We start from the raw sequence: 13,430 nt of genomic DNA on the forward strand, positions 1-13,430 counted from the left end.
ACTCTGATGGTGACCCGCTGTCTCTTGTGCCACACCAGTGTATGTCCCAGATGAGTGGGAGGTAGCAAGGGAGAAGATCACTATGCACAGGGAACTGGGCCAGGGATCCTTCGGCATGGTGTACGAAGGCATCGCAAAGGGAGTAGTGAAGGACGAACCTGAAACGAGAGTGGCCATCAAGACGGTCAATGAGACGGCCAGCATGAGGGAGCGAATTGAGTTTTTGAACGAGGCCTCTGTCATGAAGGAGTTCAACTGTCACCATGTGGTAAGTTGGACGCGTCATCAAATCCTTACCATCTGGCTCATGTGGTTATTAATAATAAACCAGTGTATTGTCATAATGAATCCAGTCACGAGATGAAATTGATCCTCGCAGACGTAGACTCAAGTACGCTGTGGTTGTCTTTATTCCGACAGCTGCAGCATGACTTGCAGTTCAGACTCCAGGATATACTGTATATTCTCACTTCAGTGTGATCACAGCATCAGTAACTGCATAACGTGGATGTGTTGTTAAAGCCTTTTTATTAGTCACTGTTTTGTTTTTTTTAAGGATAAAGATCTTTAACAATGCTCCAAGCAACAACAAAAAAAAAAAAAACACATTTAAATTGCAAATACAGGATGGAGCTGAACTGTAACCTAGTGTGCTTCTGAGTCAGAGAACCTACCTTACTGCCTAGTAATTTATTGCTACTGAATGCACTATGTGGTGGTCTTTAAAGTTATCTAGATTTAGTGGAAGCCAAACATTTTATTCTAACAAGAAATCACACAAAACCCAACAGTGAGAAAGTCTAGAGAGACTTTTCCTTTGTGGGAGAATGGTGTTGATCAGTGGAAAATACAAAGTGATTTGAGTCAGGACCACTGTAATAGGTGAATACTCACATGTGCAGTAATTTGGATTTGGTGGCATGGCTCTGTTCTGGGGTATTCTTGGCACGAGTTAGGGTGAACAGCAATATGATCCACCAAAGGCAGGCAGGCAGGTTAAAGGTGCCATAAGGTGCCATAAGAGATTTGTAGAAGTGTAGAAGGGTATCATCAATCTGCTGGATCACAGCTGAACTTGACTTGCCTATTTGAATGAACTCTGTGCTGTTTTTTTTATATAAAAAAAAACTTTTTTCAGAGCTTAAAGTTTTGAGCATATTTCATATTTTCCTATGTGAACAAAACCTACTTTGAAGTTATATGTAGCATGTATTTTGGACACAGTTTTATTTTATCAGAGCTGACCCCTCTGCACTGCTGTGATTAATGTAGGTGCGGCTGCTTGGCGTGGTCTCTCAGGGACAGCCAACCTTAGTGATTATGGAGCTGATGACTCGCGGAGATCTCAAGAGCCACCTGCGCTCCCTGCGCAAAGAAGTAAGCAACCTGTCCACGTGTGCACACACACACACACACACCCCTCTGCTCTCTTTCTTAATTTTTACAATTTCTTCTGCCACCCTTATACATCATCCACGCTACGCTTTGTTTCGCTCAGCTGATTAAAGCAGAAAGGCGTGATATGTCGACTGACTGAATAGTGCTTTTCATGGAGTTTCTCTTCTCACCGCCTCTTGCTCTACCGCAGAACGCCACCAGCCAGGTCTTACCCCCACTCAAAAAGATGATCCAGATGGCTGGAGAAATCGCAGACGGTATGGCGTACCTAAACGCCAACAAATTTGTCCACAGAGATCTGGCAGCGAGGAACTGCATGGTAGCAGAGGACTTCACTGTGAAGATTGGAGGTAAGTCAAGTTAATATATTGCCTTCAGCCTCCCCCGCTCTGCCGGCCTTGACAAAAAACTGTTTGGATTTCAGTGTCGGACCCAAGCACGTTAATATAGATGGACAGAGGGGAGGGAAGAGGTGAGAGGGATAGATGAGCTCTCTGGAGCTTCCTCTCCCACACATAATGAGTGATACTTAGTGGCTTCCTCAACTTCTGCTTTCATTTTTTTTTTCTCCAGATTTTGGCATGACCAGAGATATTTATGAGACGGACTACTACCGTAAAGGAGGGAAGGGCCTGCTTCCTGTCCGGTGGATGTCTCCAGAGTCACTGAAAGACGGCGTGTTTACTACAATGTCTGATGTCTGGTATGGCAGCAAATCACTCTTACATATACACAAGCCTGCATTAGACTAGGGCTGCCACAAACGATTATTTTGATAGTCGACTAGTCACCGATTATTTTTGCGATTAGTCGACTAATCAGATCATGCATCCATTGGATGTACAGCTTATTGCACCAGCATGCATCTGCTCTTATATAACTATCATTAGCTTACAGCTTTAAGTGTTTAAGGTATGTGCTAACTAAAAATAAAGACAAGATGATAGTTTATTAAATTTTAGTGAAATTTGCAGATTGTTTCGGTGAAGTTTAATAAACTCCTTGCTATCTAAAATATAACAGGACACCAGAGTATATTCTCCAGCATCTCACACAGCTGATAATCAGTTGTCTGCTTGACGTTTATTCAGCTGTGTAAAAACTACAACTTTAATCTCAGCCAAACCGATTTACTCAGGAACAAATAAAATACTAAAAAAAAAGCCAAACAATAACATTTTTAAGTTATCTAAGTGACTTTTAAATGTTTAACCTGAGTAGCAAAAGACGGTGGTGGGTTTGAAAACGATTTGCCGGGAGCAGTTCTCACGGGCTCTAGTGAGCCTTGCCCCCGGCTAGCTATCGAGCTAGTGGGAAACAGACGTCTCCGAAAACGTCGGAGCGCTTTTGAAAACATGTGGTGTCTTGATAAACTGAACCGATATTTGAGGTTTACACAGTTACATTCTCGCCTGAAAATATGCTAAACGTTTATTTTGTGACCCAGAAAGAATAATAAGAGTAATATTAAAACTAACTAGCTGCCGCCATTGTTGGAAGCTGAGCTGGGCTGCGCTATGAATTCTGGGACACAGCTTCTTCTTCTTCTTCTTCTTCTTCTTGTTCTTCTTCTTCGGGGTTTAACGGCAGCTGGCATCCTTGTACATGCAGTGCTGCCATCTTCTGTTTCAGTCCGTTATTACACTCTTAAATCCTACTACTTATTCCTGCGTCTTTTGGGATCTTACAAAGCTTCAAACGACGCGTCGACTATTAAATCAGTCGTCGACGATTTTGATAGTCGATGTAATCGTGACTAGTCGACTAATCGTGGCAGCCCTACATTAGACATGTATGAACCTCCGTAACCCCTTAGCAGTCGGACGTACCGCCCACGGTACGTCCGACTCCTAACCCTTTTAGGCAAAATTTGTAGGACTGCTAAGGGGTTAAATCCAGAAAGATGCTAAGTTTTCCATAACCACCTCAATATTTTTTTTGCCTTTGTCCTTGTGTATACTCTAAAACAGTTCATGCTGTGGCAAAAAACTAGATAATATATTCTTATGATAATTTTCTACTTTAGTTTTTTTTTTTTTAAATCATGACTACTGTTTCCAAAAGCATCCAAACCTTTGGTTTTCTGGCTGCCTCTTTGGAAATTCCTGGCAAAAAAGTACAGGCCAGGAGTATTCCTCTTCTTCTTCTTTTTTCATTTACTGACAACTCTATTATTCCACTGTTTCGTAGATTCCCAGCCTACAGCACTGCCACTTTTTTCCTGTGTTTTACTACTGTTTACTAGAACCCCCTGCATGTTTGTTTCCCCAAATGTCACGGGTTAGTCCCTAAGAGTGGGCTTAAACTGCTCCAGATGTCTTTAAATGAGAGGTTGCCGTGCCAGCACAAACACACCTCCACAATTTGTGTACTATATCCTCCCCTTTGATGTTGTAAAGAAGTTTAGTGTAAGATAACCCTGATGTCATCATGAGTAGGTGACTGTTTGAGATCCTGGTGTGCAGTATTGTAATAGGCCTTTTTTATTTATTTTGTTTTTAAGTTAAGCATACCATTTGAAAACTTGGCTAGCCAAAGTAGTACAGTAAACAAATATTGTGGTCATCGCGAGGCAGTCTTGAAGTTAAACTGAAGAAATACTTCATGCTGAGGTTTTTCCTGCAGTGTTGTAATCATGTAAGCTGTGTTACAACATACCGTGCCACACGTCATGAAGTTAAAATAAGAAGCAGGGTAAACGCTCAGTACCAGCTCTCCGACATCCTGCGCTCATTTTGGATTCTAGTGCAGATTATTTGGGGAACTTAAAGTTGCAATATTTAAAATAGCATTCATCTTTTTGGGGAACTTGTGGACAGATATGAGCTAAGGATACATGAAACACTCCAAAAAGAAAATAAAAGAAATGAAGCCTGAAATAAAGTCAGCAGTGTCAGCTCAGCTTGTGCGCTGTTAGTACTGCGATCGATGGATGGCAGTGAGAGTATTTCAGTCCAACACGGACAGAACAAAAAGTCAGAAACTATCGGTTAGCCTTAGATTAAATTTGGTTCAGACATTCACTGCACCCAGGAGATGAATCCCACTTACTGCTTTACAGCCACTTTCTCTGCCTTTTCATCTTGCTTCATCACGAGATCAGAATTTTCAATCTTCTAATACATTTTTTTAATGACTACATTCCAGTAAATCTCACCAACTTAACACAATAAACTAAGGCACAGAGCACGCCAAACCAGATACCTGCCTAGCATCAGCCTGTCACTGTGAGCATGTTATCATGCTGACATCAGTTTTTTTTCCCTCTTCTGTATATTAAAAGGCATTTATTACCTTTTTTGTATCAGTCAGTCAGGCTGTTTGACATTTAGTCCCTCTAAAACCATTACTAGAATATTCCTCTCTGTTTAGGTTGGACATTTATGCACATCTCAAGCACCACGGCTCTCAAACAAGCACCATATGTGGCTCTTATTAAAAAAGGAATATATGAAAACTATGATTTGTACTTATTGTTTGTATGCAAACAGTGCAGCTCAATTTTGAGTGGAGGGAGTTTTTGCTTTTATTAGATGATTACCAAGTATTACTGGTGAGGCATTTTCAGGTCACCCTGATAACAATTTAGTCACTAACATAATGGATGTAATTTCTTTCAAATTTAGAGCGATGATGTAGGATAGGCTCTTCAAAGTAAAGTTTATTCCTAAGTAATAAAAGAATATGCGTGCTTGATCGATGGTTAAAATAAACGTTTACTGTGAAAGCCGAAAGAGCATCACATAAAATACCACAATGTATTACTTGAATATGTTGCCTAATTTCTCGCTGCAGGTCATTTGGTGTCGTGCTGTGGGAAATCGCCACCTTAGCTGAACAGCCTTACCAGGGGATGTCCAATGAACAAGTGCTGCGCTTTGTCATGGAGGGAGGACTCTTGGACAAACCTGACAACTGCCCTGACATGCTGTAAGTCTTTCTTTTTTCAAATCTGTGACCCTGCCCTTAAGAACAATAAAACTAAGTAACATCAGCTTGGATTTATGAAGGATATTTTATCCTCTACAGCTGCAGCCACCCATGTCTTCTGTCCTATTAATATTTTGCCCTGTTTTATTTTAAGTTGTGGCTCTGAGTGTGAAGGATATCGTGTGTATAAGTTAAGGTAGAGCCAGGACGAGGGCCGACATTAACGTCACAGGATAAATGTGGTCCGTTGACGACATAGCTTCAGTGGTCAGCTGGCAGTGAGAACCCTGCTCAGCCTTCAGCGCCGGCCCATAGAAGGGATGCCACGATCAGTGTGTGAAAGATGCCCCTCATTCCTACTACGGAGGGAGGTAGTGCCTGTCTGTCAGCGTGGTGGATGAGAAAGTTATCATTATTTAACTTTAAATTAATCAGTCAATCAATCAAACACTTTGGCTGTTAGAGGGGAAAGAAAAGCCCGAGCACAGCCTGCTCGTCGGCATGCAGCGCTGCATACATGCATTTCGATTCTCCGTCTCTGACCTCAATAAGAAGGCATTCTGCTCTCTCCCCTCCCACTCTCCACGGCTGACCTCACCTTAGAAAGAGTGTGAGTAGCAAAAAAAAAGAAAAAAGAAAAAGAGGATCAAGTGTTGTGCAGACACAAACCTCGCGTTTCTATGGCAGCGTGGCTGTTTTGTCCTGATTACAGGAGTGTGTGGATTGTGTTACAGAGGTGGTGGAGTCGGGGCTTAGCAGCACACATGGAAGTCAGGCCACTGTCGATGGTCGCCTCTGCTGTAGTGACTTAATGGAGATTTCCAGAAGATTGCCCAAGTGCAGTGAAGCCAGAGAGTTCATACAAAGACTGAATAGAAAGATACAGAAGAAGTGGAAGTGGGCAGGTTAACACAAACAGGGATGAGTCATATTTCGAGAGCCTTAAATGTCTCCTACTTGTACTGTTTCCTTTGTTTCTCAGGTAGCTTTGGTCACTGATTGTTATTTTCATGTTTCTGTCTAGAGTTTCCCAGAGATAAAAGTGCTTTTCCTCCTTCAGAATTGGAAAATAAATGTGACTAAATTAAACATCATTCTTTTTCTGTGGAATATCACTTACACGCTATTATCCGTCAAGGTTTTGCCACGCCGGGGAGGTTGCACGTGTTAAGTTTTTCAGATCTGGCAGGGATTCCTGTTCAGGTTTATTAAGCATTTAGCATAGATGTTTGGAGACTTTTTTGCACTCACACTTGGCCTGAAATTGTGTCTGTTTCTGATTTTTATCAAGCTTTGTTGGCCCATCTCTTCTGTGAATATTTGGCTTTATCCAGGCCAGTGAAGATTTTCTTATAATTCTGACACTGACTATCATATTCGCTTGTAACCGTCCTTATACAGTATATCGGACAGTGAAGTCAGAATCTGTTTATTGGCCAAGTACGTTAACACACATGAGCTCTCACTATATTTTAATACCGTGCAGATGGCAAATTCGCAGGATAATACAGATACAGACATACAGCCAAGCAAAGATATCGAATCAGCCAGAGCAAATAAAGAAAAACAGAAACAAAAAAGCAGACCCGAGGCAAACCATCCGAGCCGCCATCTCAGTAACTTAATAGCTGCTGCTCAGCTGTATTTATACAGCACATTTGGTACACTCAAATTTGAATGTGAAGTGATTCGGGGGGGGGGGAAAAAAAAAAACACCGCTAAAGAACAAGTGGAGTTTTAATGTAGTGCAAGTAAAGCTCATGTAATCTGTTTTGTGTTGCTCACAGGTCCAATGTTAGTCAGTTTAGCCAAAGCATGTGGCCTGTGGGTCACGATTGGCAGGATGCTGACAAGAAGTCAGGATTTACAGTGTTTGTTTTCTAAATTTGCATCAAGAAGCCTCGTGCGAGACAGCGTCGGAAGTTTGCAGCAGACGGGTTACTCTGGTGCATCGGCCTTACTTCCAAGCGCCGTGCGCCTTTTTCACGGGAGGTCCTTGCTTGCCCGAGCTCGGACATCTGAACGTCAACTTTGAGACACTTCCTGCACATGTGCAAAACAAGTCTGAGCCGCCCCCTGCTGCTTCAGAGCATGAAGCGAGGCACGTGCTTAAGAAAGCTTTACCCATAATTCCTCTGGCGCGGAGAGGAGCTGGCACCCAGCTGCAGAGGTTATTCTAGATGGCAAAGAGACCACTAGGAAAAACAAGACAGAGGGAACAGCAAGAACGGAGCAGCGATGGCCAAGGTGTTTATGTCAGCGGGCCTTAGAGAGTATTCTGAGCTTGTTTGTGTATAATTGGAGCTGTGGTGTGCGGTCCAGCACCACACAAAACTGTAATAATTCTCCCGTTTATGATGTTGTTTTGACATTCCCAAAGCTCGGTTGCTGGCCTGGCACAGTAACCTTAAGTATGATTTACTGTTCTGCTGAGTGCATGCTACATTTCTGATCTTACTGTATTTGTTGTTAAAAAGAAAAAAACAAACAGAACCCCCAAAATAGAAGAAAAAAAAAAAAAAAAACGGCAAAATTTCAAAACAATTGAACTGGCATAAAAATAGTTTGTGGATTTACTTACTATATTATTGCCACTGAAAGCCTTGTAGCTTGCAGCAACTTTGGAACGCGCGCACATATATTTAGTCTTTTGGCCACAGTCTTACAGGGTTTTAATTATATAATTTTATGGGACAGTACTTAAAGAGAAGGCATGCTCACCAAGATTACCTGCCAACAAACCTGCTTCGAATTAATGAGCAGCTACAAGTGGTAAGGACGGGTATTTACAATAACTACATCCTTTTTTTTTTTCTTTTTTTTTAAAGAAAAAACTGAAGCATAAAATCTAGTGTAGCACACTTTACCAACGCTGATATTACAGTCTCTGTTCTTTCTTCATGATCAGTGTTATGAACTGAGTTGTAGTGCCAAAAAGCCCTAAAGGGGACTTCAGTTTCTCCTGCCACCTGCTGGACAGAAACAAGACTTACAGGGCCACATGCTGTTTTCATCCCTCCTGTCCTTACCGGTTGTAAAGTTTGCTTATATGTTGCAGTTTAAGAAGTTTCTGTTTGCCAGTTCAAGCTGGTGTGTGAGAAATGTTTACACAGAAATGACAAAAATGATGATTTTGTCATTTATCTTTCAGGTTTGAACTGATGCGAATGTGCTGGCAGTATAACCCTAAGATGCGTCCGTCCTTCTTGGAGATCATCAACAGCATCAAAGACGAACTGGATCCTCCCTTCAGGGAAGTGAGCTTCTTCTACAGCGAGGAGAACAAGCCGCCGGACACAGAGGAGCTGGACATGGAGGTAGAAAACATGGAGAACATTCCACTGGACCCTTCATCCGTGAGGCAGCCGTCGACTGCTGTCATTTCCTCGTCTGGGTGTGCAGGAGGCATGTCTCCTCCTTCTACGCATCAGTTATCCCCCATGCAAGGCCCGAGTACGCCATTACTGGGACCTGTTTCTAACTCTCCTCCCGGCCCACTTGCTTCAGCCTTGGCGTCTCCAGGACTAGCCTTGGACAAGCACTCAGGACATGCTTCGGCCAACGGGCCTGTCGTGGTGCTGCGGCCCAGTTTTGATGAGATACAACCCTATGCACACATGAACGGGGGCAGAAAGAACGAACGGGCGCTACCACTGCCCCAGTCATCAGCCTGCTGATATCAGACCAGCCCTCTCCTCCTTCCCCTTTTACACAGGGTATCACAGACCTCTCATCTGTCTCTTAAGGAGGGATGGATGAGGTAAGAAATTGCTTTCTTCTACTGTTTGCCAGTAGATGGTCTCTCCACTCTTAATGTCAAATATAAACTCGGAAGAAATGGAAAACAAGATAGCACAGAGCAATTGGTGGCTCAAGCTCAACACTGGGAAACTCCATCCTGCGCAGCCTGTATCTGAGTCTTTGTTATGTAAGAGTCCTTAAAGAAGGAAAACGATACAGGCATGTATCCTGACTTACAGATTTACACATGAACTTTAAGAAAATCTTCTTTTTTTTTTAAAGCATATCTGCCAGCAAAACCAACAGAAGAGCACTTTTTCCTCATGATTTCAGAGGTGATGTGATGGATATTCAAGTGTGTATTTATACACATAATACATAATACGGTATAGCTCCATTTCTAAAATTACTTTCCATCAAAATGACTGTATTCACATGAGCAGACTGCCTCATGTTGCGTGAGGATTAGAAAGGTTCCAACTTTTCTGATCCTCTAAGATCTTTTTTTTTTTTTTTCATTTTATTTTACTGTTGATGTTTCTATGGGATTTTGTCCTGTGTAGGTCAGAATGGTAGAGGAAGATCTATTTTCTGCCAGACTATTGCCAAATCATGCTTTCTCTTCAGTTTCCTAAAAGGTGTCCCTTCTTACTGACGATTGTGGTTCAGAGTTGTCTGTGTGAAAGATAATGCCAAGATTGCCTGGCTGTTTTCAGTCTTCATGTTTATCTGTCACTGCTCCTGGAGCAGCTGTGTGTAGGAGTTTGCTGCCTTCACCATTGGTTATCACTTATTTTCTATGTTTAACGCAGATTTTACTGGTTCCATCTCAAAACTGAGGACTGGCTGACTTGTTCTCAGCCTATGTAATAATTTTTCTCTTTTTCTGTGTGCACACCAATCACATGGCGGCACAGTGGTATAGTGGTAAGAGCTGTCGCCTCACAAAGTAGAAGGTTCTGTGTTCAAACGCTGGCTGCGGACACTGTGTGGAGTTGACATGTTTTCCCTGTGCCTCTGTGGGTTCTCTCCAGGTACTCTGGCTTCTTCCCACAGTCCAAAGACGTGCATGTTAGGTCAATTGGTGTTTCTAAATTGGCCACGGATGTCTGCTACAGCCTGCATCCATGGCCATTTAAAATGTGACTGAGTGGTCAGCAAGACTAATAAAGCACTAAATATGTGAGAGCATTACAAACACCTGACAGATTTTCAGAAAAAGAGAAAAGCCGTGGTGCTGATTGGCTAATCAAAAGTTTGCTTGCCCACCTACATGCCCTTCATTACTTTCATCTTTCAAACATCTGAGGGAAGAAGGCATGTGATTGAAGCACAGCCAACTCTGAGTCACAGTCTCTGTCTTTGTTTAATTTATTTAAAAAAAGAAAAAAGAAAAAAAAAAAGGACTGAAAACATCAAAGCATCAGAAGGTCGCACTTCAAATGAGCAAATCACTGAACTTTATACTTTACGAATACAACTCTGGCTCCACTTTGACTTCTTCTAACCTTTTTTTTCTGAGATTTTCAATTGTGCATTTCACAGTGGGAGGTGAACATGGTTCGCCGGCACTGCTGTACCGACTACAACGCAAGAGACAGAAAATGAGGTGATTTTAGTAGCCTAGAGACAGCTTTCAAGTCACAGGTGGTCTCTTTTTAGAACAGTCAATAGTTTATCTACATTTCAAACACATATAAAGGTCTTACAGTTGTATTTTTGACTGCAGGATCGTTTTTATACACTCATTGGTTTTTGTCACTTTTTTAAAACCTTTTTACGGTTAAAAAAATGTTTGCCTCTATGTCTGTACAGAACAAAGCTGCTATTTTATTCTTTTCCTCTTTTGGATGTTATAAATATATATATATATATGTATATATATATATATATATATTTATAACATCCAATATATATATATATAAAGAAATCCTTCAGGTTTGGTATTTTATGGTCTCCACAACAGTCCATTTCTAATACCCTTAAACTGTTCAGAAAATATCCAATTTAAATCACAAAACGTGACCCCCGAAAGGTTTTCTGCAACACTACATTTTGTTAATTGCCTTTTCTTTTTATGAAATGTTTCTTTCTCTATTTCTGGATGTCTATATTATTATTATTATTATTATTAATGTTATTATTATTTAGAACGGACACCTTGGCTCAGTCTGTGAGCAGAGCGTGTACTTTCTGCATCCCTTTTTTTGTACTTTATTGTCTAGCACTGCGCCTGGCATTGGCCACTAGGTGCGACTCGATCTCAGGTCAAAGTTAAGGCTTTGCTTTCTCCACACATTCTCACAACATCATCCTGTACTTGCTTCACCATTTCCTCCTCCTTTCCTGCTCCTGATCATCATGACCCCCCCCTTCTGAAGTCAGGATAAGTTCCAGTATACGAGATATTTACCAGATCTGGTATTTTAACCCATCCACGTCCTGCCTCGTTTTTTTCCGAATAGATAGGGCTAAATTAGGTTGTCTCGTTTGCCTTAATATATGCCAACCATCTTTTAACCGTTTCACTTCTACTCCCTCCTCTAGCTCAGTGTTGCCTCTGCTGATTTCCTTTCTTCAGACTTATTGTTTAATCTTCACGACGACTGCTTCTTAAAACCAAATAAAGGATGGGTTAAAATCCAGGGAAGGGAACGCATTTCAATGTCACGAATGGCTGAATACTGAAAGTGTTTTGAAGGATTTCTGCTCATGTTACCTGGTGATTCCCCTTCCCCTTCTTTTATTTTATTTTTTTCTGTAGAAATGTTATTTATTTCTTCTTTTTTTTTTTTTTCCTTTTGTGATATCAGTTTAAATCACTGTATAAATGCCCCATGATTCAGTATAAAGTTGGATTTTTTTGTATGCATTTTCTTTGGTGTCATGACTGGGGGACTTAAAACCTTTTCTTTTTTTTCCCCCTTTAAGTATATCTACCTCACTCTTTTTAAATATATGTATGCGTATGGAAAACAAATACATCTCACTCTTTCTCGTTTTTTTTGTTTTTTTTTTTAAACCCCCACAGGGATCTAGATAAACCTCACGAAGCGGACTAACACAGGAGATGGAATGGAAGTGTTGTTAAGTTACCCCGGCCATTTCTGGCCCAGCGGGTTAAAGCTTTTAGAAAAAAGAAAAGGCCCGCGCGTTTGCTCAAATTGAACAGCAGCCGTTAGTACAGTGTAGTTTTGCTCTCAGTGTTAAATGTAAATGAGTATTTATGTGAGGACATCGATCTACACTGTATTTTAACCGAGGCAGGTGCAGTACGTGATAAGACAGGAGGCCAGGGCTCAACACCACACATTCCATCTCCAAACATAAATGTCACAACCTCAAATCCTCAAAAGACAAAAACTTTTAATTTTTCCTCTTCTAAAATGCTTTTATATAAAAGTCTAAAATAAAAAATGTATATACATACATATATATATAGATAGATATAAAACGGGAAATATTTAAAAAGGGAAACTTTTTCATCACCTCCAATAAAACAATTTGACCTGCAGCCTGTGATGCTGCGAGCATACGGTGCAACTCCACCTCTCACTTTATTCCAAGCAAACAGATGGCATTCACTTTTTCAGAACAACAACAACAAAAACTAGATAGTTGTGAACTTTCCATAATATGGGGAAAGCAGCCTCCTACGTATTTCTAACTTCTGTAGGAACCCCTAAATCAATGATTTCCACGTTGGAATCACAAGAGCAGTAAAACAGTGTCATTTTCTACCCTTATAAACTCTTCGTGGTTATGTGAATGTCATCATCCCCCTTCCCCTTCCTTCCCAGTCTACCTGCTGAATGCCAAGACATTCTGACCCCAGCGTTCATTTCCACTCTCGTTATCGGTGCCACTTCCTCACTGTCCGTTCAGAGTTGTTTTGCTCTATCAAAAGTCAAGTCTGCACCCCCCGTTTTTTTTGTCTGGCCCGTTGTAACTGATACTTACAGTAATGCTGCTGGTTCAGTCACCTCAGTAGATCTTATTTTGTCACCACAAAATAGGAGGGAAAAAAAAAGAGAGAGAACAAGCGTGAAAAGGTGGCAAAGTAGCTTTTACATCTCAAAGCGTCTCATTAAAAAAACAAAAACAAAATAAACCTCAGTGCTACTTTTTAACTCGCAGTGGCTACTTGGCGAGCGTTAACTCAGTGCAAGGGCTGATGGGCTGGGAACATTAGATAATTTGCATTTATATGAATACCCAAAAGCAATAAGAAAAGAAAATGGGATCACAGATAGGCAACCAGGTAACTTCTAATGTGAAATTTGGGTGCTCAATTAAAGTTCTTGGTAAATAAAAAATAGGTAAAACTGTCTGATTGCTGTTTAATATCACAACGGTTTAAA

General features: G+C 41.1%; 1 protein-coding gene across 1 annotated transcript in view; it reads left to right on the forward strand.

The window, feature by feature from the left end:
* The window catches only part of LOC120729769 (insulin-like growth factor 1 receptor), a 72,039-nt gene extending 61,527 nt beyond the window's left edge, over positions 1-10,512 (forward strand). The window contains exons 16-21 of the mRNA XM_040025644.1: positions 39-268; positions 1,273-1,377; positions 1,589-1,748; positions 1,972-2,101; positions 5,194-5,328; positions 8,480-10,512. Coding sequence (XP_039881578.1) covers positions 39-268; positions 1,273-1,377; positions 1,589-1,748; positions 1,972-2,101; positions 5,194-5,328; positions 8,480-9,005 — 1,286 coding nt within the window. The 3' untranslated portion in view covers positions 9,006-10,512. The remainder of the gene's footprint in view (positions 1-38; positions 269-1,272; positions 1,378-1,588; positions 1,749-1,971; positions 2,102-5,193; positions 5,329-8,479) is intronic.
* The last annotated feature ends 2,918 nt before the right edge of the window (positions 10,513-13,430 follow it).

This window comes from Simochromis diagramma, unplaced genomic scaffold (genome assembly GCF_900408965.1).
Source record: "Simochromis diagramma unplaced genomic scaffold, fSimDia1.1 OVJJ01000293.1, whole genome shotgun sequence".
NCBI lineage: Eukaryota > Metazoa > Chordata > Actinopteri > Cichliformes > Cichlidae > Simochromis > Simochromis diagramma.